This window comes from Ambystoma mexicanum, chromosome 1q (assembly GCF_040938575.1).
Source record: "Ambystoma mexicanum isolate Mex_15411 chromosome 1q, UKY_AmexF1_1, whole genome shotgun sequence".
NCBI lineage: Eukaryota > Metazoa > Chordata > Amphibia > Caudata > Ambystomatidae > Ambystoma > Ambystoma mexicanum.
Window position 1 is genome coordinate 1,208,118,477 of NC_090922.1, and position 24,973 is coordinate 1,208,143,449.

General features: G+C 45.3%; 1 protein-coding gene across 7 annotated transcripts in view; it reads right to left on the minus strand.

Annotated features, from left to right (window-relative positions):
* Window positions 1–24,973, minus strand: part of MIER1 (MIER1 transcriptional regulator) — an 846,254-nt gene that overhangs the window by 363,961 nt on the left and 457,320 nt on the right. For all 7 annotated transcript variants that reach the window (XM_069641951.1, XM_069641950.1, XM_069641954.1 and 4 more), the window contains one exon: window positions 20,010–20,091. In XM_069641951.1, the coding sequence (XP_069498052.1) occupies window positions 20,010–20,091 (82 nt within the window). The remainder of the gene's footprint in view (window positions 1–20,009; window positions 20,092–24,973) is intronic.

Sequence of the window (24,973 nt, forward strand, 5' to 3'; positions counted from 1 at the left end):
CGGGGCAACAGAAAAAGATGGAGAAAAAATCTAAATCGGAAAACTACCCAGCTCGGCAAAAGTAGATGTCAGTTTGTCGAGTGAGAGGAAAGAGCCACCGACCTCACACTTTGCAATACCAGTGATCTTAATCAATAACCAACGGTCGTCAAGAATGCATGCCATTGAGGCATACATCGACAGCGGAGCAGTCGGGAATTATATAGATCAAGACCTGGCTGCAGAGATGGGGCTTCCCTTATGTTCTAAGCCGACTACAGACAAGGTGACTACGGTAGATGGGACAGAAATCGCTTCCGGACCCGTAACCCAATGCACAGCCGAGATAACCTTGCTGTGCCAGGACGGGCATCGGGAACTCATTTCTTTCGATCTCATCAAGCCACCTCAATTACGGCTTATACTAGGGATGCCATTGGTTAGTCGCTCACAACCCTTTGATCGACTGGCGGGCCAGGAAATTAACCTTCCCCAGTGACTGCTCTCCAGCCTGTTATCAAGAAGAGAAACCAGCTTTCAGTATTTCTGCAACTCCCGGAGCGACACCATCAACCCTGGGTGTAACTAAAACCTTGCCAGAGGAATACCGCGATTTCCAGGATGTATTCCAGAAGGACCAAGCAAACACCCTGCTGCCGCATAGGCCTTATGACTGTCAAATCGACCTTGTTCCTGGTGCTCAAGTCCCTTGTGGTAGGATCTATGCTCTTACGGAACCTGAAAATCTTCATCTGAAGTCTTACTTGGACCAATACCTTGCAAACGGATTCATCCGTCCATTGAAGTCCCCTGCAGCCAGTCCTTTGTTCTTCGTGCCGAAAAAAGAAGGGGACTTAAGGACCTGTATTGACTACCGCGCATTAAACCAGATCACTGTAAAGAACAGTTATCCCTTGCCACTTATCCCAGAAATGCTGGACCAGGTCAAAGATGCTCAGATTTACAACAAATTGGATCTTCGTGGAGCGTACCACCTGGTCCGGGTCAGAAGCGGAGACGAATGGAAAACTGCTTTCCGTACCAAATATGTTTTAGTCGAATATCAAGTCATGCCCTTTGGGTTATGCAACGCTCCGGCAGCATTCCAATATTTCATGAATGACGTCTTGAGTTAATTGATGTCTGCGCCCTAGTGTACATAGATGATATCCTAGTGTACTCAACCCCAAAACAGGATCATATCAAGCACATCCATTCAGTCCTCGCCAAGCTCCGTGAACATCGTTCATATGCAAAGCTTGAAAAGTGTTTCTTTCACGTAACCGAAGTAGAGCTTCTAGGCTTCATCCTTACTCCCGGAGGCATCAGGATGGACCTGCACAAAGTTGACGCCGTTCTGAAGTGGCCATCACCAACGTCAGTAAAAGGAGTGCAAAGTATGTTGGGCGTTGCGAATTTCTATCGCCGGTTCATAACAGACTTCACCCAAGTTGTACACTTGATCACCGTATTACTACGAAAAAAATAACAAAAAATTTGCCTGGACCCAAGAAGCAGAAAAAGCTTTTCAGGAACTTAAGAAAATGTTCACCTCAGCGCCAATCCTGCGACATCCACGCCCAGATCTTACTTATATCGTGGAAACAAATGCTTCCAGTATAGCAATGGGAGCTGTCCTCTCACAAAGAGATCCCGACACCCGCCAGCTACATCCAGTGGCCTTCTGGTCGAAGTTCTCACCTCCAGAAGTAAAATACGCCATTACGGACAAAGAACTCTTGGCAATCAAATCCACCTTTAAAGCTTGGCGACACTACCTTCTGGGGGCCAGACACACCATTACAGTTATCACGGACCACTGAAATCTGCAATATCTTAAAACAGCTAAAGCCCAGTCTTCACGCCAGTTGCGGTGGGCTTTTTTCTTCGCTGAATATAATTATGTCATTACATTTCGACCAGGGGGTCAAGAACGGAAAAGCTGATGCACTCTCTCGTACTGGCACTGATGACAGTTTATAGGCCCGCAGACCCAGTCCCCATCATACCCTAAAACAAACTCTTAGGCCTCACTACGGCCTTAACCCAAATGGAACTGGGAAAAGAAATTCAACAAACCATGAATCCGGATGCCCTCCTTGCATGGCAAGCGCAGGGGGAACAATATTCCATCAAAGATCGCTTACCCTTTTTTAAGGGTCATCTGTACATACCCACCAAAGACTTACAGCAACAAATCATTTCAGGTTATCACGATTCTTTGATCGAAGACACCCAAGAATTACCAAGACCTTAGCCAAGGTAAAACAAAACTTCTGGTGGCCTACCTGGGGTAGAGATGTCATCCAATACATTGTCTTGTGGAGTCTGCGCACAAAACAAGTCGCAAAAAAAAAAGAAAAATATCTGGCCTTCTAAAACCTTTGGACATTCCTCCTGCCCCATGGCACACTCTTTCCCTCGACTTCATCACCGACATACCTTCCAGTCAAGGGTTTAACACAATTCTTGTAGTCATAGACCTATTCTCAAAGATGGCGCATTTTATTCTGCTCAAAGGCCTCCCTGACGCATCCACTCTAGCCAAGGTATTTCTGGACGGTATTGTTAAACTACATGGCTTCCAATTAGTCCTGATCTATGATCGAGGTAGCCAGTTCGTCTCGAACTTTTGGAGAAAGTGTTGTGCAATGGTGCAAATTGACGTCCGGCTATCCACTAGCCATCACCCCCAAACGGACGGTCAGACCGAGAGAACCAACCAGACCCTTGAGCATATTGTACAATGAATTAAGAGACGGGAAAGACTTACTATGGATAGCCGAGTACGCATATAACAGCTCCTTGGATTCCTGTACCGGACAAACACCCTTTTACACCCTTTATGGCAGACACCCACGTACCTCAGAACTGGATCTCCAAACCAGTTTGGAAATGCCAGCAGTAAAAACCCTTCACACCAACATCGCCCAGGTTTCAAAAAGGCACAAGAACATCTAATTCGCGCCAAAAACAAGCAAAAACAATTTGCCGACCAACACAGGAAAAGGGCCCCAGACTATCAAGTAGGGGACAAGGTTTGGCTGGCCGCCAGGTTTATACACATCAAAGGAACCCGAACCTTTCAACCCAGGTACTTAGGACCCTACACCATCAAGGCGATTATTAATACAGCGGGCGTCAAATTAGATTTACCATCCAACCTACACATCCACCCGGTATTTCATGTGTCCCTTTTAAAACCAATGCAGCCTGGTACACGGATTGGAACACCACCAAAACCCATTCTTGTTGACGGAGAACCAGAATTCGAAGTTAAAGGCATACTGGACTCTAAGTATTCAAGGGGTAAGCTATACTATCTAATTGATTGGAAAGGATTTGGACCCCAAGATAGATCCTGGGAACACTGTGAAAAAGTTCAAGCGCCACGTCTGATCAAAAACCATCATTGAAACTTCCCAACTAAACCCAGGCCGGACAGGAGGAACCCCTTGAGAGGGGGCAGGGGGGGTAGGAGGGGTGCTGTCACAACCCCCATCCAGAAGACCCCCTGGCAAGCCCATGGGCCAGGAAGGGTCTCCAATAAAACCAGGCACCCTTGGCCTAGGCCTAGGCCTTCTTCGGGGCAGTCCTGGCGCCAGGCTCATACTTGATAAAGGACTTGTATTGGGAACTACTTTATTTCAGTGTCAATCAACATGGGTCCTTGTAACCAAGCTATGCAGTATAGTATTTTTGGGTGCGGTACCATAGGAACTATTTTACCTGGACTACTTTCTTGAAGCTATTTAAACCACACCCGACTGGGATAAGACACTTCGCGTTACTTTACAATTCTGCAACGTGACGCTCGCCGTGTTCAGCTGCATCCCCGAACCTCGGAGGAACAGCATCTGTTAAGGAAGGAGAAAAAGGACATCGTTAGAAGCAGCATCTTACCTGTAATTTCATTGTTGGCTGTCCACGGCTCTTGAGATCAGCATCCTGGAACCAGCGCTCCTCCCGAACCGATGGATCTGCAAAAAAGGAAGAAACAAGGCATTAGACATTTTTACAATTTAATGAACGGTGCCGAAAAGCTTACCTCGCAAGCCGCTCCTCGACCAGCATCGCCTCAGGAATTCCATGCACCGGGTGAGCACCGCGATCTGTGGGAAGACAAGACAACAGGTTAGCAAGAGGCAAGGCATCATAGTGCTGCGCTTAGTGCCTGTTCACCGCATCAAGGCGCTCTAAAAACGCCATTACTTACCGGCGACACCCAATTCAGTCTATGCCACATATTGGACTTCCGCGCACCTAACCTACCTGAAAGACTCAAAGCGGGCCAGCATCAGTGAAGTAACTCTATCGCAAACGCCCACCAAGCACAACGCACCCCTGCCAAGAAGGCAGGACAGAGAACACGCCTGCATTAAAAACAAGGTGAGAGATCCAGTGAGGCCACGGGTATACGGGGTGGTGGGGGACCGTTTACCCCAGTTGCCCAGTCTTGAACATTGCCCACCTGTATTCCAGGCAGAACCCTCCCGCTGGTCACACCTGGGAACCGCAGAGGATACCATAGTCCCAACTGCTGGGTGGCGTCCCCGTGGAACCAGGTGAGTGTAACAACAAATTATATACTTGCAACTTATAACAAGTAGCCCAACCTAACTAAAACTTGCAGATTCTGCAAGCTTGACTATAGCATTGAGACCACAAAACATCTTATGACAGAGTGTTTCTCATTAGCTGACCTGAGGAAACGTTATTTACATAAACACTTTAAACATCTAACTTTAATAACCAAAGAGCAACTTTGGTCGGCGGTGTTTAATGCTACCAACACCTCCCTCATTATTGATATAATTCAATTCTTAACAGAACTAAACCTACTTTCATCGTCCAACACAATACCTGGATAGACTAACGAATGCACTACCGAACATGGTTCTTATGGGTCAATTTCATTAATTCCAAACCAGTTAGGAATCACTTGTAAATTGGTAAGCCATACTCACTCAATCTTATTACAAGTGATAATATATGCATTTATAAATGTGAAATTCGGCTACTTAGATAAAATGATAATGAAATGGAAATAGACAAGTTGCCTTTTGCCAATAGTAAGTAGTTATTATCTGAAAGTTACTCTAGAATGTAGACAATCCAATGTACAAGTTAGTGCTTTTCATTTAACACATATTCAACTATTCCATGAAATCGCACTGGGAAGACTTGGAAAACAACGCTTTGCTTGTCTAACTGAAGGTTATCATGTACAACTGATCTAAGTATACATTATAACTAGGGGTGTACCGAATAGAAAAATTACTATTCGGCCAAAGCAGAATAGTGAGCCTAATAGTTGGTTTTCTAAATACATTTTCAAGTACATGAGAAATACTGCTTCGCAAGACAGTAATTAACATGTGAATACACACATCATGGATGCGCACAATCAGATGCCCTTTTCAACCCCATTTGAGCATTTGCACAAATAAGCAGGCATTTCTAAAAAATTCAATTTGCATCCTAAATTCACAGTGATGTGCATGTAAATATGTAAAAACGGAAACAAATTGCCTTAATCTGTATGGACCATTTTTGCCGTTGTTGTGTATTTTTTTAGTGTAAGAGCAGAGGTTTGAAATGCTGCTGGCAAACTCAGGGGTGGACTGGGATCTAATTTTAAAATTGGCCCCATATTACACATTTTCAGCCAGCCTAACCCCTTTTCGTATGGGAAAATGTGGAAACACCACACAAAAGAGGCCCAGTGTGCCAAGGCCTGCAGGCCAGTCCGCCCCTGGTGACACTGGCATTTGTATCCCATCTCTCAAACAGGGCGAGAAGTGGAGCTAAAGGGTCTTCACTGTGAAATGCAAGCAGGTGTAGCAAGGACAGCAAGCAGTTGTAGCAGCAGGAAAGCAAGCAAACAAGGGTGGCGAGGAAAGCTAGCCAGGGTACCATGGAAAGAAGTGAGGGTAGCAAGGAAAGCAAGCGTGGGTAGGGAATGAAGCAAGAGTAGGAACCAAGGGAAGGAAGCAAGTGTAGTGATGAAAGCAAGAGACGCAAAGGATAAATAGTGCATGAGATGCCATAAGGCACACAGCATGCGGTGTGCCACACAATTTAAGTTGTGTTTTGAAAGCAAACTTTTGTCTGTTAAACATCGTAGTGTTGCTCACTACCACCCAAGGCCAGCGAAGGCTGCATCACCCTTAAAAACACACAACTACTGATGGCAAAAACAGGGGTATTTCAGTCTCTGCAGCACCACAACCAGGGATGACTAAGGTTTGATTGACCATGCCAATAATACCAAACAGGGATATGTATTGTCAGTTTACCTACCTGCCTCTAACTAATAAACGAAGTAAGGAAATGCCAGCACTTGTATACTAGTACAGAGATATAAAAGGGTTACCAAGAACGTTTGTAAATAACGCATTGTCCCCATTTATGGTTGCAAGTCATGCGTGTTTCTAACACACCAAAGGAGATTACATAAAGCACTACTCTCTCCAAACAGGGCATCGCCAGCAAAGTGGCGTTGCGACAAATGCAGCGAATACACCACAGTCGAGATGTAATCTGCCAAAACACATGGCCGCTGGTCCATCCCCACAAAGGTACAGTGATCGGCAATTCGAATCATCTACTGCAGCACTCCTCAAGGACTGCGGCGAGGGGGTTGGGTATATACTGAATTACCATTAAAAAAGATGTATCCAGACTGGAGTGGCAATGAATAGGGTATACTGCCCGTTGTCAGTGTAGCTTAGCCAAAGTAAGAAGGATACCCACCTGCATAACTATACCAGAAAATGGGGGAAATACTGTGGCAGAGCCTATGGGCAAAGAACATGTCGGAGACTACATAGTGACCCAGACTATCGCCAGCATCGGACTTCGCTTGCCAATGGACAAGTCAGGGGGCTTTTTGCAGTGGGGTCTTGGACCCTGGCTCTCTGCTCCCCCACTTGGGAGGAGGCAGAGAACCAGGGCAATCCCCAGCCCTCCCTACATTGTAGTGATTAACTGCCTGTAGAAAACAAGAAGTGCATACAAGCCCCGTATGAGAGTCTATAAAGAATTCAAAAAGCTTTTTTTAAAAAAAAAAAAAAAAGAGAACATACAAGCTACCTGCAGATTTAGCACAGCTCTACTGCTATAGCTACTCTGAAATTATGTCGTGTTACACTTTGCTGCCTCGACGTCCGTCTTTCCTCTGGGATTATCTTCGGTCGTCTTCATCGGGTCTCTTCCTCGGTGCACTGTCCCAGTGCCTCAGGGTATTTTTCCTTGTGCTGCTTGCAGTAGCCAGTAAGCTAGTAGCTTACTGGCTAATGCTGCTTTCCCACTGTCCTACATTCTAGGATTGGCTATCGTCTCTCACAGAGAAGATTGCTAATCATAGAAAGAGGACTTAAAAAAAAATGTTTTGCCTTCGAGTAAGTTTTCCAGCAACTTTCGGTCAAAGCCAAATAACTGGTTTTTAGCCGAAATACAGCCGAAGTCTTACTCGACGCCGAAGTTCGTTACACCGCTAATTACAACTTCTGTGCAATAGTTTAAAATGTATTTGGAAAAGATAGGACTGCATTGTTAAGATTGAAAAAGTTGATAACTCAACTAAACCAATTTATTGAATAAAAAAAAGAAAAAAGAAATGAGAAATCTCCCTAACAGGCTTTAAATGGATCCTCGTGACAGGGGCAAGGACATCAAGAGTGTTAGTGATCGAGAGATGCAGGTTAGAGAGGGCTGCGTTAGAGTCCGAGTCTGCTACATGCGTAGGAGGAGGTGAAAAAGTAGCAGCGAAAGGCCCCCCCCATTGACACATGCTTCATGGGCCAAATGGCCTAGAAGGAGGGTGGCAGTGCTGGGGTCGTCTTCACCTGGGAGAAAGAGTGTCAGGTGGGAAGAGACATGAAAGTGGTAAGTCCATGAAAGAGGAGTGCTGAGAGGGTTAGAGGGTGTTAGGGAGAATTCTCTGTTTAGGCTGAATTTCCTAACCTAGTGAGTCCCCCAGCAGCTTTGCTAGATTTTTGGGGTTTATTTTTTTCTCCTGCCAAGAGTGAGACTCTTTTACCCTCACTCTTGGGCATGATTTGAGTGAGTTTCTTTGACTCTAGATGTGTTTAATGGGCTATGGGGTCTTTTACCTCATAGGGCTTCATGTGTTTTTGTGATGTGTGTTACACAGCACCCTCAGTGCAGTAACACAGGGGTGTCATAGTGACTCCCCAGTATAGACTCCATACCCTGGGACTGACTACTGTCTCCCAGGGCATGTAAAGTCACTATTGACTTTACTAGTCTTGAATTCTGAACAGAACCAGTACAAACCATCATATTGTGGACGTACTGACTGGCGCAATTCAGTTGCCTCGGGGTCTGTTAGTCGAGGGGTCACGTCTCCGTCCCCCCTGATCGAGTGTTGGCTGGTGGCAGTGGATACTACTTTTTATATTCAACCGCAAATATTTCTCTATGGGATTTTCCCATTGTTCGAGGCTACTATCTTTAATTATTTAATTACGATAGCCTCGAGCATACCGCCGGTTTATTTAATTAATATTAATTCTCCGGTTGGTATTTTTTGCCAAAACTCGGTTCTAAAATGGCGTTTGTGTTCTCTTCTGTGACTCCAACCCAAGTCAAGCCCTTTGTTCCACTTTTTGGCGGGCTTCTCCACAGAAGCCCTCCAAAGTGGTGCCACTCTGTCTGGGGTACTTAGGAGGGGTTGAGGGGGATTTATGCACCCTGGACTGAGTTGCCTAGGCAACTCAAGTCGTACTCCGTCCTGATTGGCCCAAGTGGTGAGCCGGCCGGCTCACCACTTAGCATGTTTGAGTGACAGCTAGGATGAGTGAATGGGGGTTTTCTGCATAAAAGCAGGGCTTTGGGGACTGGAACTTCAGAAGTCGCCAAAGGACCTAAGAATCCGACGAGGGAGAAGCTGAGCCAACCTGCCACAACGACACCACCGGTGGAGCCCTGCTGGACCGTCTCACCACTTTTCCCAACGGCAGAGGAGATCTCCCGCCGGAGAGTCTTCTTCCTTTGACTGGTGGGGATAACCAGTTTCACCGTCTTTTCGCCTTCCCGAAGTATCTCGTGGCCGTCTTGCCTCTGCCAAGCACCCCGGCAACCGGGATAACGCGTTTTACCACAACCGCGAATTAAAGGGTGTTACCTTTAACCGGAAAACTCTGCGGCTGGTTTCTTCCCTGGTAGTGCAACAACCTTCATCTTTCCTCCAAGTCGAGATCTTCTCTTCCCCTGGACGACGAGATTTGCACTCATTTCCAGGAACAACTGCCACCGCTGGAGGATCCTTCCCGCTTAACGTACTGTGTCCCGCCTGGCTTCCCTTGCCGCGGACTGTATGGGGTAGATTTATCCCCCGGCTTTCAAACCTGGGTTAGCCTGGGACACCCTGGCTAAACTTTTCTGAGCCTCTCTAAACTCTTTTCGAACTCCCTGCAAGACTTTATAAGCCTAGTGTAACTGATCTTCGGCGCATTTGTGCTCTGTTCTCTCTAAGAGTGGGCCCAGCCGATGGACTTTGGCTCACAAGTGACTTTTGCTCTTCTGCCTTGCTAATAGTGTTCCTATATCTTAGAGTGGTGTACCTTTCCATATTCTGTCTTTTTCCCTCCCTTTTTCATAAACTTATTGGAGTGCCATCTATAGTTAAGCGCTCACCTCTGTATGGAATTAAGTGGTGTTAACTAAGACTTATCTGATAAGGAATAAGGGTTGTATATATTATAATAGTAACTGTGTTTAGAATATTTTACAATAAGAGTGCTGGAGTGTTTCAAACAGTGTGTTTTTAAATAAATAATGATATACTTTGATACCAAAGCTCTGGTCAGTGTTTGTTTGCATTATCGTATCTGAGTGCCTATTGTGTATACTTTGCATACTGCTTAAAGGAGAGTTCCGGGACTTTTTTTTTATTGTCCCTACGGGTCGGCCATGTGTTTGTAAGCATAAATCGGTAGATCGTAGGAAACTTTCCTATGGACCTTACCCGACTTTTCGCCCCTTATCGCACTCGAAATCAGCCTCCATTTTGTGATAATCCTATCATTCCGCCGCATCGACCTGGCTCACCTGCCTTTGCGGCACTAAATCAAATCCCCCGCCCCTGAAACAGACTTTATCAAAACATTCATATTCCCCGCCTCTATCCGTGACGTGACTGTGCTGCGTAGGCAAACGCGCCCAGGCGTCTTCTACGCGACTCCACACAGACCCCGGAAATCAACACAGATCAGCTCACAATACAGCGCACCACAATTCGGAATATGAAACTGTACTTTGAAATCAAACCGCAAGATTGTAAATGTGGTAAAGTACATTTATTTGACATCAAATGTTTAGAGAATATTCAGCGATTTGCATTTTTATTTGCTCATGTTCCAAAAAGTTCGTATTGAGGAACGCGATGGTCCTTTGCTGTACACAGGGTCTTAGAGCATCTCACAATACAGCACCACAATTCGGAATGTGAAACCGTGGTTTAAAAGCAAACGGCAAGATTGTACATTTGGCAAAGTACGTTTATTGGACATCAAATGTTTAGAGAATATTCAGCGATTTGCATTTTTCTTTGCTCTCGATCCAAATTAGTTCGTCTTGAGGGAAGCGATGTTCGTGTGCAGTACACAGGGTGTTGGTTTACGATAAAAATAAGCTCTTCTGTCGCACTGATAATCGCATGGCTGTTCCAACAACGAGGCGCTAGGCCACCACAATGGTAGGTATGTTGCATCTAACCGTTAGTACCGCGTAAGGGCATACTTGTACTTGGCGATCGTCCCATAAAATGGTCAGGGTGGTAACGTTGTTCACGCGGAGAAGCAACTGGCGGCTGTAGAAGCCGTCCGCCGGTGTCTGGTACTCGTGACACAGACAGTAGTGAATGATGTACCTAAAAACATAAAAAATGAAATTAGTCTCACCATCAGATCCTTATTAAAATTATTCATTTCATAGCGAGGACAGCGCTACTGGGTGTACACAAGTGTTTAAAGGCGTGGCGAGGCATGGAGGGGGGGGGGAGTGCAGGTGGAGAGTGGAAGGGCCCAGGACTGAGGTCGCAGACAGTGGACCAGTTGTAGCAGGGGAGAGGGAGAGAGAAAGCAGAAGCAAAGAGGAAGGTTTTGAGGTGCTTCAGTAAAAGCAGATGTTTCTCCTCAAGATAGTGCGCGGTAGAAAACAATATGCCACATAGAACGAACAAGTACAACTGAACCCGTCTTTAAAGCCACTGTATAGTAATGAAATTGCGGTATAAACTCATCAAAAGTTACTTACATTATATTTGCATTTTCCATTGTGTCTCTGTGTAGGGCAGACCCGAAACACCACTCCTTCTTTGCCGACGTTACTTCTTCTAATGAACGTGGCTCATCGTTTCGTTTCTGAAATTTTATTCATTATCTTTTCTTAGTCTTTCAGGATGGTCCCGGCCTGTCAAGGTCAAATCACAATAGAACCTTATATTGGGTCGTGGGCCGTTCCGCCACCCGAGCAAAACATCAAAGCAGCTGACCTTCACTTTGAGCGAGCACACATTTCTAGTTAGCTGCAGTTAGTTTTAGGGACATCTTGTCTGCGTGCCTTTTTTTTTATTGTCCCTATGGGTCGGCCATGTTTTTGCAATACGGAAACATTCTATAATTTTTGTAAAAATGATTTATATTACTGTTTGGTTTAATTGCAATGGGCCTGCAACATGAGGAGACTCGAGAGAACAGACAATCAAATTACAATCATTTAAACCGTGATGTGTATTTCTCAATGAGCTCTGCTTTAGGTGGACATGGAACAGAGGCAATGTTGGGTGGCAATGCAGTTGTCCCCTGCACAGGTTCGTTCACCACTCCATGTATGTGCCTATCGAGGACATCTACGATAAGTCTCTCAATAAACTCATATTGCATATCCTCAAACACTGGTTTGATCACCCATTGTTTACTTCTTTTAGTGAAGGCCTTATTGTAGCGAAGCGTCCCTAAAGTTCCGGTCGTCCTACTTTGTTGACGGCCAACATTATGGTTATGTGCCAAGACCGCTAAAAGAGTCCGATTTATCATGCCTTCCATGCCAAAATGCAATCTTTTGGGCCTGTACTTGAGGCACATATTGTGGAACACCTCCAAATCTCCTGTGTGGCAGAATTCCGTGAGTCCCCTCAAAGCTTTTGTTATAGTTTTATCAAATACAATCTTTTCAATGGCTTTGTGAGTGGGTGATGAAGGAATCAACCACTTCTTCTTCCGTGCCTCCTCTGTGGACAAATGGCCATGTTCACATTTGTGGAAATGCTCATTTGTCGACCATCGATGTACGTTGCTACAGTGCAACATTACTGACCGCCATTTTTCCAGTAGAATTTCCAACGACCCTTCACATGTTTTTGAGCTCCACCAAAGATGGTTGCTGATTGACTTGGACCACTGTGAAATACCTTGCAATTCTTTTTTTTTACCTGCAGCAGACAATTTTTTATTGATTGATTTTGCAAGATGCCAAACGTCAAATTGGTGATTTATATTTTTGTACTGTTCTCTCATTGTCTTGGCAATTGAAACGTGTCTGTCCGTGGCTATCAGGTCGATCACCATTCCCCGCGATTGTAGTTCTTGCAATGATGCTACAAAGCCAACTTTCTCCATGGCCACTGAGGATGTACTTTGTGACACCTGCACGACCACCGAACTCACAATTTTCTTACTTTCCATGTCCTGAAAGTGGTAGGTGCAGTACTTGGCTGAAAATCCTGGGCTGTCGCACTGTCCATCACCGGCTAGCCTGAAGCGTTTGCCCGCGAATGTACTTTCCATTGACATTTTTTCCATTCTCCAAGCTTCGCTGATGGCTGGAAATAGATAATCGGTTTGGTATTTGTAGAACTGACTTTTCGCAATGAAATGGATTCCCACAAACTGAAAGAAATACTGTAACTTTTTAAAACTTGAACCACTAAAAAGTGCGGCCGCTGCACAAAGTAGATTGCCTGCTGGCAGTTGCCCCAGCATGGGTTGTGCAGACCATGCGAACGGATGATATTGTGTACAGGTGGCATGTATTTTAAGGTTAGTGCCTCGAATTGCACGAGTCACATTAATCAATGGCTCCCCACATACTTCCCCACCAACCGAATGCCCACATTTCATCATCATAATAATATCCATCAAACAGCTATCGAATACAATGAATTTGGCCTCTTTCCTTATACTTTCACTCTGCATCCCAGCTGGTTCGGCCTGTAACGTTGAGGACATGTCACTCGCATGAAAGGTACAATCTCTGATATCGTCTTCCGCTATGCTGAGTGATATTGATGGTGTTTGTCGTCCACGTCATTCTCTTCCATTGCAACATCTGTTCCTTGTCCGGAGATGGGAGAAAAAAACAATGTCTTCAACTTTCGCGCGCTCTTATTTTTTGCGGGTGTGGATTCTGTGAATTGATCTCCGACTGCATCCAAACTACCAGGAGGACATTCACTATCAATGGCTGGTGGTGGTATAGCTCCGTTGTCAATCACTTCATATTCTTCCCATTGGCACGATGCATCTCCAGTCTCAAGTCCCTGCCAAAAGGTTTGACAAGCAACATCTCTCGTTCGCTTCACTGTCTGTGTAGATTTAGTTCTTACACCCACTCGCAACTAGAGGACAGATTAGAAAAGGGATGTTCAGTTTAAACACAACTTACAGTATTGAACTATTGACAGTGAAAGACAACATAATATAGTGAACAGGACACTAACCTTCTTTTGCTTTCTTTTCTTTGAAACTTTCTTGCCTCGAACTTCAACATCTGGACGCTGTTGCTCCGACTCGTGTGTGCATGTCTCCACTTCCTCTCGCGCTGCAACGACTATATTTTCATGATAAGCACATCCATCACTCACTGAGGCTCCATCGACTCCCTGAAACATAGAACTTTCATTAGTATGTATAATAATATTGAAAACACAAAATGTACTTGGGGACCAATACCCATACGTACATCTCAATAGCAAAACACGAATGAACGCATTGTGTAGAACATTCAAACGACAATAGTTCACGCATTGTTGATCTAGTTAGATTGAACTGTCAAGATCCATACCTCGGGCTCCGCATAGACTTCCATTGATGATATTATTGAAGATGACGCTTCAGCAACTCCCTGAAACACAGTAATTGCATTAGTATGCTTTTCTATTTTGTTAAAAAGAACATAAACTTTGAGCAGGCGTCAACGGCTCATCTAAATAGACCTGCACAAATGATCAGTTGTCTAAAATAAATAATGGATATGTAAATATGATTCGATTTGCTCGATCGTTGGAAGTGTCACCACCCAGAGATCTGCATCAACTACTAGGGGTGATGTTCTTGTAGAAGAAGCTCCGTCATCTCCCTGAAACATAGTACTTGCGTTAATAAAGAAGGAAGTATAGCGGATGTAATCACGTCATATGATTTCGCTTGATCGAACTGTCAGTATCCATACCTCGAAATGCATAAGAACATCAAGGGACGATGTAACTGCGGTGCACACTTCTGCAAGCTGTTGCGCCGACCCGTAACTGCATGCTCCCCCTTCTACTTGGACTAATGCTCCATCGACTCCCTGAAACATAGGACTTTCATTAGTAATGAACACAATATTGAAAAAAGAAGACAAATAGGAGGGCGACGACAGAAGGACATATCAATGGCTAAAAACGAAAGAAACGTACCTCGAGCATCTGAGTGACATCTACGGTTGTCGTCAATGCGTTGGACTCCTCAGCATCTCCCTGAAAGACAGTACTTGCATTATTTTGGATAACAATAATTATAACTGAAAACAAAGACTAGAGGACGAGTACAAGGGTGTACCATTAGGTAAAATAATTACACGATCAATTAAAACTATTGATTTACATGCCTAAAACAAGTCAGTGTCAGAATAGCTAAGTAAGATTACCCGATAGGCGCTTGAAGTGGCTGATGACTGCAATAACGACACGGATGGAGAATCTTCCGCCTTCATATTGAGTGGATACATAAATGGGGAAATTATTGTTAGCTACTGCTACACACTACCGCAAGGCCGAGAACTAGATCCGTAAACTTGACTCACCAGTGGAGGCATGTGGACGAATAGAGTGGGAATAGCGGTTGAGAGCAATTTTCGCCTCGCTCGCGGTGTTTTCTTCTTTATTAGCAATGATGTGGAGTACATGTCTGGGCTAAAGTGCCTGCTGCAGATGCGGTATCGATCACCCCTCTTGTCCGCAAAGACTTCTAGGACTCTACTTTCTAGCTCAGAGGCTGGATATCCGCAATATCGGACCCATCCTCTTATCTGATCTATTGTCTTAGGGAAAACATGCATTATAGTACCTTCAGATTTGTTATGGGTCTTCGAAGGGCAACCGCCAATGGAACAGGCAGGCATTATGGAAAGTTCTGAAAAGTAAAGATCAACAATTCTCTATGAATACCAATGTGTTAAAACAGTAAATGACACATAAAAGGTTCAATGCAAGGTCCGTTTTGGTTCTTGGAACTATACACGTTATTCACATGCGGATAAGTATTTCAATAACTTTCAAAAAATAGAAAAAGTAATTTGACTAAACTCAGAACATGTGACTAGTTCCTTGCATGTACTGTCGTGAACGAAAAGAAAACATGGATGCAATTTGATGACTACTAGCAAATAGATATAAATTAAAAAATTGGACGCAAAATGATTATGGTACATGGACTTACCTTGACGAACAAACAGTTAGATGCAGGGATCAGAGTAGTTTCTTGTCGTAGAACAGGGAGCAGTTCACAGGTTGCAAACTGACGAGTTTGCTCAAAGTGGTCACGGAAGTTCACAGAGACGAAGAGCAGATAACCAGCACCTTCACGGGTTGACTAGCAAAGCGCAAAGAAGTTCTCATTAGAAATATGAGGTGGGTTATAAAGAATTCGAACCAGGGGTGTGTTTGTGAATGAATGACGTGTATATGTCGTGGCATTATGTGGATTGCAGGGGGCCGTCCAGCGTGAGGGGGATGCTTGGCAGGAGACACGGGGTCTGGAGGTAGACATGGGAACAACAAACCCATGCTCTATAGACCACTTTGAAGTGTACATGGTCTTTGGCACCTCTTGGCCTTTATCGCTCCCTGACAGCTCCACTTGCCAGCAGCTCAAGTACCCCGGTGCGAACTGCCTTTGATAGGGCGGGGGGTGGATCGGGGCGGTGGTCGTGCAGACAAGACACAGGAAGACTCGTGAATGGAGACACACTTATGTGGATTGCAGGGGGCCGTCCAGCGTGAGGGGGATGCTTGGCAGGAGACACGGGGTCTGGAGGTAGACATGGGAACAACAAACCCATGCTCTATAGACCACTTTGAAGTGTACATGGTCTTTGGCACCTCTTGGCCTTTATCGCTCCCTGACAGCTCCACTTGCCAGCAGCTCAAGTACCCCGGTGCGAACTGCCTTTGATAGGGCGGGGGGTGGATCGGGGCGGTGGTCGTGCAGACAAGACACAGGAAGACTCGTGAATGGAGACACACTTATGTGGATTGCAGGGGGCCGTCCAGCGTGAGGGGGATGCTTGGCAGGAGACACGGGGTCTGGAGGTAGACATGGGAACAACAAACCCATGCTCTATAGACCACTTTGAAGTGTACATGGTCTTTGGCACCTCTTGGCCTTTATCGCTCCCTGACAGCTCCACTTGCCAGCAGCTCAAGTACCCCGGTGCGAACTGCCTTTGATAGGGCGGGGGGTGGATCGGGGCGGTGGTCGTGCAGACAAGACACAGGAAGACTCGTGAATGGAGACACACTTATGTGGATTGCAGGGGGCCGTCCAGCGTGAGGGGGATGCTTGGCAGGAGACACGGGGTCTGGAGGTAGACATGGGAACAACAAACCCATGCTCTATAGACCACTTTGAAGTGTACATGGTCTTTGGCACCTCTTGGCCTTTATCGCTCCCTGACAGCTCCACTTGCCAGCAGCTCAAGTACCCCGGTGCGAACTGCCTTTGATAGGGCGGGGGGTGGATCGGGGCGGTGGTCGTGCAGACAAGACCCGTTTGCCGCAGGGCCTCACCAAGGAGAGGCCATCTAACTGAATGTAAGAGGATGGCTGCAGGATCTACTACATGGAAGGCAGGGGGGTGAGTTTATAAATACCTCACCCTCCCAGGAGAATATACACTAGATTCATTTAAAAAATCAAAACAACCATTGTTAAAATATATGTTGGGCTTTATTTTAGATTTTAATTAAACATAAATAATAAACATTACACATTGTAAAGTTGAGGTTGCAGCACATCGAGGGAAAATCCGCGGTATTGTCCACTGTCACTGGGGAAATGTTGTCTAATGGCAAGTACCGCACAGGCAGGTATTACTCTCCGAACGCGGTGTCCGAGCCTCCCGTGAAGCCACCAAGTGAAGCAACGATAGGCCACCAGCCTGTACCACCTGTGAAAAAAAAAGATGCAAACTGTATTAAACTGACCAAACTTTCTTATCAATGTCGATTCAGGTAACACATGTCATTTTTCTTAGAAAAAAATTATATCTAGAAAATGCACTATATGGAACCAATTTACATGCGTTCCAATGATATGTAAATGTAATTTTATATGTGGGAGACGACCATGAAATAGTGGTGGCATCACTGACATCACAAACAGAGTATACTTACTCGTTACTCGGATTACGCGGACGAACAGTGCCACGAAGTTCGTGCATAAGCACCATCATCATCCTCAACACTGTCCGTGAGAGGCAGGCTTCCCTGAACTCTGGCAGCTCGGTGATGCATTGCGGACTTTGCTCGCCTTCCTGCTGACTTTGCTCGCTTTCCGAAATGTAGGCCAAGCACCCGGAATTTTCACGGCAGCAGCAGTTCTCCTCCTCAGTTGGCATTAGCTCGCACCGATTGCACGTGCACCAGGTGGAGACGCCGTCCATGCGACATGGTCCAGGCTCTTCATCCGTTGACTGGTCCTCCCAACTGCCGTCCGAATCCCCATCGTTTTCGCGTGCTTGCCTTTCCAGTAGTTCTTCCTCGGTGTACTCGGGCTCGTACATATACGGCATTATTGTGGCCATTGTGCGGTAAAGATAGTAAAATAATTTATAGCGGTGGTACTGGTATCTGTTCACACGGGCTACAAGCGGCGAAGGTAGCTGACCAGAGCACTGAAACGAGTCACAGAATACTCAAAGTAACACAGAGAGAGGAATGGAATCGAAAATCTGCTGCTGTATGTTGTGAAACGGTCTGTTTATACTTATTGGGGAAAGAGGCGTCCTGCCATTTCCATGGCAACACGTCAATAGCTGAGGCGCAGCGATTGTTGACACGAGACGTGCTTGAAATGGGCAGTACGCGTCTGCTGATGTCAGGCTCAGGGGCGGGGGATTTGATTTAGTGCCGCAAAGGCAGGTGAGCCAGGTCGATGCGGCGGAATGATAGGATTATCACAAAATGGAGGCTGATTTCGAGTGCGATAAGGGGCGAAAAGTCGGGTAAGGTCCATAGGAAAGTTTCCTACGATCTACCGATTTATGCTTACAAACACATGGCCGACCCGTAGGGACAATAAAAAAAAAGTCCCGGAACTCTCCTTTAACTCTTCTTGAGGGAAGTCTGACTGCTCAGCCACAGCTACCAGGTAAATCTGGGTGGTACAGACTGCTACCAAGTGGGTTTACTGCTAACACCTGTAGTCCTAAATCTTTTGCAGTGTTCCCTAAGGGAACTGCACAGGTTTCTGCCTAACAGAGGGGGATGTCAGAAGAGATTAGAACATCTAGCATGTGCCTGGCGGAGTGCGTCAGACCAGAGGATAGAATAGAAAGTTGCAGAGATTACAAAAAAGCCCAGAGGAGGGGTTAGAACCATCCAGATGGATGTTGTGGTCTCCAAGGTTCAGAGGTAGAGGCAGGGAGAGAGAAGTCTGCCTACTCAGAGGAAGAAGGCGACCTGGCCCAGTGGCCTGTAAGTGGTGGCCACATTAAGAGAGAAGGCAGGAGAGATGGAGAGATTGCAGACCAGGCATTCAGAGGAGGAGAAGGCCAGCGTAGGAATGACAGAAGCAGGAATCCGCACTCCGTAAAACTCAGAGCTACTCCACCTCCTGGACGGTTGGTTCTGAGAGAGGATCTTATAACCAACAGGGAGGAGAGTGTCAAAACATGCGACAGAGTTGGCTGTGAACCATGTCTCAGTGAGACAGAGGACATCCAGATCAAGTTCCTCGAGGAGCTGGCAGATGTCGGAGTGTTTGACAGCAGAGTGAAAGTTGACAGTAGCGACTTGGAGCAGTTTGTCACAATTGAAAGACTTTCGTGGAGGCGTGCATGCCAGAGGTATGCCTTGTGGAGGTGGCAGAGGGGCAGAGAATGGGCAGAGGAGGAAGAAACGTGAACATTGATACCAACTATGAATGTGATATTTTTGTAGGTAGAATACTTTGTTGTGTCTGTATGCCACTAAACTTGAGGAGCTCCATAAACCCAGATGGTAAGGTGAGGGTCCGTACTATTTCTTAAGATTTTGTAACACATGATGATACATTGTATGAAGCGATGCCCCATTCAACATTTGAGCTGCAACCCAATTCTTGACCTGTTCATTTATGTTTTAAACACAGCTTGATGTAACACTAAACTTGAAGAAAAGTAAGCTGTGTTTAGACAAACCTGTTTGCTAACACAGGGGAGAAAGGAGCAAGACCAGTAGGAGCTTGGGCATAACTATTCTTTATGTTGATGAAAGAGAATCAGTGGTGCAGGAGTGCCTTCGTCAAGCCCACAGAGGCTGTTCGCCCTGATATTAGTGTCTGTTCCTCTCAAATTTCTGAATTCAGAATGCTGATCCGTTTGCCATGCGTTTCTGAATACTTCTGAGTTTGTTTGATAAATCACATATTCAATAATCTATCAGCAGTTTTAAATGTGGCTTGTAAAAGGCATTACACATTTTATTGTTCATGGACACAAAGCTCAATGGCATTCCAATATAATGAAATCATTCACACTTACCTCTAGCTGCTTTCACATTAAATCGCAACCGTCTTAGGGCTTCTTCTGTATCAAAATTGCACTTAACTAATTCATACAAGGCCTAGAAAAATACAAATAGTACATTATAATCCAACTGTAACAATTGCAGCTTCAAGGTAAGCATAATACAAAAAACGCTAACAAAAATATACTGAAATTACAAAACCCCAAATGTACAGGTAAAACAGATGAGACACCCATAAATGAAGTACCTGTTAATACCCTCGTTAGCAAACAAATATTGCTTTATTCCAACTTTAAAGCGCATTAATGATGAAATGCATTGGATCTTACATGGCAGGGTAATCTTATGTCTGGCCATCTATATACCTTGATTGTTTTACCACCCATGCAATACTTGCTCTCTCACTGCTTACCTTAAAAGGTTAGACTGCAAGGAACAAGCTGAAATATATTTCACAACCAGATTTGGTACATGGGCTGTGGACCATATTCTATGGCTGCTTAAGAACAAATTACTTAACACTCTGCAATGTTCTTTCTGATGGATGTTCCGACCATAGATGAAAGAAGTACATTCAGGACGCCTCCCAACAAACACCATTTTTACTCATTAGCCAAGCATGAAGGCTCAGACTGCTGACGTTTAGATGGAAGACTAGACCTCCGATTGGGGGAGTATCACCAGGTGCCAGGAAGTGCAGATAGACATCTTCAAATGCTTCGGGGTACACATCCTGTAGGCCCAGTCCAGAGCGAGTAAAATCAATGTGGACCCGAAATAGTCAGCATCCTGGGAAGTAGCAGAATGACATGGAAGAGAGAACGCATAGAGGAGATCGGATTTCCACTCCAACGTCAATGCGTCCAAAAGGTCCCTGCTGAGGAAGTTGCCTGGAACAGGAAACCGTGTACTTACTGTTCACACTGGCAATGAAAGGTTCCACCCAAGGAGTCCCTCAAAAGGAGAAGATCTTCTCCATAACGTCTAGGCAGAGTTCCCACTCATGGGAGGCCAACATCTGTCTGTTCAAAACATCTGCTATGAAGTTCTACGCTGCAGCAAGATGGGCCACCATCAGAAACACGTCCTTCTCCAGAGCCTAAAACTACATTTGCATGGCTTAATTGAACAGAGGCAACATCCACAAACCAGGCAGTTTCTTGAGGTAGTGCAAGGTCCGTCAAAACCAGCACACATTTGCCTTACAAATGGGAGACAACCAGGACCAGTCTGATTAGCTGCTGTTCCAGCAAATTGATGTGTCTCAGCATCTGGCAGAGACCATAATCCCGACAGGTGATTACTCAAACCTTTTAAGGATACTTCTGTGACCACGGTCCGCTGGGGCCAAGGTTTCAAAGGCAACAACCCTCTCAGAAGGTTGCCTCGCAGGGACCAGCGCACGGTCCGAGTCTCGCTAAAGGACTTACATGTTCCCTGGAACAGACCACTAACAATGAAGTAGTCACTGTAGAGGATGGAACCAGGTTTTGAGGTCAAAGACACTCTGGACAGTATTAGTCACTCGATCGATGATGGGGGGTAAGAGGGGAAATGCAGGACTGCACCGATAAATCTGAGGGACTGAGACGGCGAAACATGAGACTTCTTGATGTTCAGGGAGAAGCCCATACTGTTTAAGAGGCTGCAACTGAGGTACACGTGTGCAGACGCCTGGTCAGCAGTGCAACCTCGGATGGGCCAGTCATACGGGTAGGGGAAGACATGTATGCTTTCAATTCCAAGGTGAGCCGCAACAACTGCCATTCATCCAGTAAAGACCCTCAATGCAGAAGAAAGGCAGAATGGCAGGATTTTCAATTGGTATGGGAATTTTCTCACCCAATCCTGAGATGAGATGAGTTGGCAAAAAAAAGTAAACATCATGCAGACACAGGGACAATAGCCCTGAGGATCGAGGGTCTGAAGAATCTGGGTGTTAGGGAGAATTCTCAGACATGTGTTAATTCCCTTCTACCTTAGAGACCCCCAGCTCTTTTGCTGGACTTTAGGACTTTGTATTTTATGTAATTTTAGTGCAATGTAATTCCTGTGTCCTTTTTGACTTTGGAGTCTGACAAACTCCATAGGCATCATCTTTACATTGTGCCACACAGCACCTTCAGTGCAATGGCACAAGGAAGTCTCTTAGATTTCCCAAAGGTTTAAATACCTTCTCTTGGTGAAACTACTGTTTCCAAGAGCAGTGAAGTGAAATTGACTTTACTTAGATTTTGTAACTTTCTAGACCCAGCACACACCATCTGTGATGGAGGGGTTACTTAGTATCCCCTTTGTCTAGTTTCTCATGTAACATTTTTAATGTTACCCCTCCTACAATTAATGGCTGCTGGCAGTGGTTAACCTTTTACTACCATTGTGTGTTTTTACTACGGGCTGCGTTCGCAGCCACAGTAGGGCACCCATGGGTGCCCATTTCGTCAAAATGGCCATGGTGTTCTTTTTTCACCATTTTCTGTTGGAAAGGTCCTTCTTGAGATTTATTCTGCGCACCAAACCAGGTTTGGTCTCTTTGTTTGTCTTTCTTTTTGGCAGGATTCATGAGTGAAGCCCGCCTCTGGCTCCAGTATGTCTGGCAGTGGCAGGAAGTGAGGGAGGTGCCTGAAACTCCGTGTGCTTAATCCATTTGGTTACAGGAATGCACTCAAAGGTTAATTACCTCTGACTTTTTGCTTTGGAAGGTGTTAAAAAGTACTTTCCTGTTTAGGAGTTGTTAACCTTTGTTTTATTCCTCTATTCGATCTTTCCTACCAAACTTAGTATTGCTCTATATATACCAGTGATAAATCAATGTCCACAGTGTCCTAGCTATTTAAGTCAACCGAGGGTATAGGAAGTGTGTGTGTGTGCCATCCCCAATGGGTGTCATCTGATTTAAAGAAACCAACAGTGTGTTTTGAAGTGTATTATAAGTGTTACATGTTTTGCTACCTTTCTGAAGAAGGCTTATATAACTGACTGTGAAATAGATGGTTTAATCAAGAAACCTTAAGTATAAGTGTTTAGGTGGATAACACTTGTGAAACTCTGTCACAACATTACTGCTCACATTGACCCCTCTTAAGATAAGCCTGGCTGCTCAACCACACTACCAACCTGTGTAGTTAAGACTTTTAAAAAAGGTTGGGTCCCTAACGCCAGGAGGTCAAGGTTATTCTAGTGCACCCAAAGCGTACTGCATACTATCTTACCCAACACTGGGCCAGGGTAACCATCTTAAACTTGTCTTTGCACAGGTACATGTTCAAGAGGCGCAGTTCCAGGAAGGGATGCAAGCCCAGTCCTCCTTCGCAACCACAAAGTACCAGCATCTGCCTGGTTTCGAGCACTGTACGAGTTCTATGGCACCCTTTCTTAAAGGTGGATGAACCTCTTCCAACAGGAGGCAAAGAGGGACCAGTAGGAGAAACAGGGAAATTCTCCCCATCACTTGGATGTGGGGTTTGAAGTTCTTTTCACAAAGGCTTTGCACTTGTGGCAAACGTGGGCACCACTAAGGCGGCAAAGTCTCCCGCTTTGACCTACCCAGTGTCTCAAGTGGTGGGTTGGGGCCCATTTAAAAGGTTAGAAAAAGTGACTCGCCATACTGACTTGTGTACTCCTAGTCCATAGTCCCCCGTCCTCTATACTTATGGGGATCGGAACTCTTTTGCACAGCACAAATATTAATTTCCCATTAAGAAATGTAGGTTGTGCACAAGGCAAAACAGCAGGTGTGGCCAGTCATGCTGACTTCACATACCGGCAACACCAGTCAGTCCTTGCATCCAGTAGACAGGACCGACTAACCACCTATTTAATGGGTGACGGCGGGCGGGGCACATGCAGGAAAGGGGATTATGGACTACAAGTACAGAAGTCACTACGGTGAATAACCTTTTCTTACTCCTACGTCCCGTCCCCTTTCCTCCATACTTGTGGGAAATAAAGAACTAATCAGTTCTAAGTAATCTAAGAAAAAAGGTTCTGCAGAACTGCCTGCTCAAACCAAGCATCAGATCTGGCTGAGGTGTCCATAAGGTAGTGTTTGCAAAAAGGAGATGGAGAAGACCAAGTTGCTGCCTTATTGACAACTTCCCATGGAACATTTTTTGGAATGCAACAGCCGTAGCTTTAGCTCTGACTGCATGGGTGTGCAAGCCGTTTGGAACCTTCTTGACCTGCAGCTTGTATGCCTTCGGCAATGCAGGAGACAATCCATCTTGCTATGCTGGCCTTTGATGCTTGAAGGCCGGCCTGCTGAACAGCGAAAGACACAAACAAGCCATCCGATTTTCATTAAGCTTTTGATCTATCCAAGTAAAATGTAAGAGCATGCCAAACGTCAAGTAAATGCAAAACCCTTTCCCAGTCTATCTGCAGGGATGGAAAACCTGTAGGAAAAATTATCTCTGGAATAAAGCGAAAGGCTGATGCAACCTTGGGCAAAATTTGAGGGTGAGTTTTTGGCACCACCGTATCCCTGAGAAAGACGGTATATGGCTCTAATGCAGACAGAGCTTGAATCTCGCTAATCCTTCAAGCGGAAATGATGGGCACTAAAAATGTAGTCTTTCGTGACACCAGTTTCAGATTTGCTGACATAGGCTCGAACTGCCTATGCGAAATTGCCACAATACACATTGTGATCCCCTACAGGGCGAGGCTTGGCCACATGTGGATACATATGAAGTCCTCGAAGAGTTTTTATAATCGGGACTGAAGGAGATATATTGAGTTGGGGGTGGATTCTGGGAGGCCAACTTATTATGGTAAACAGGAAAGACGCTCTAACCAAATCACGGAATGTAGCATAGTGGCAAGGCTTCGACCACAAGGGGTTGGGGGTACAGTGACCTAGAGCTATAACTAGACAGACTACACTAAATTCCATTTACACAGGCAAGTACAAAATATACAATGATTAGGCCTTTAAAATACACACCTAGCAATGAAAGCTTTAGGTTAAGTATGTCAC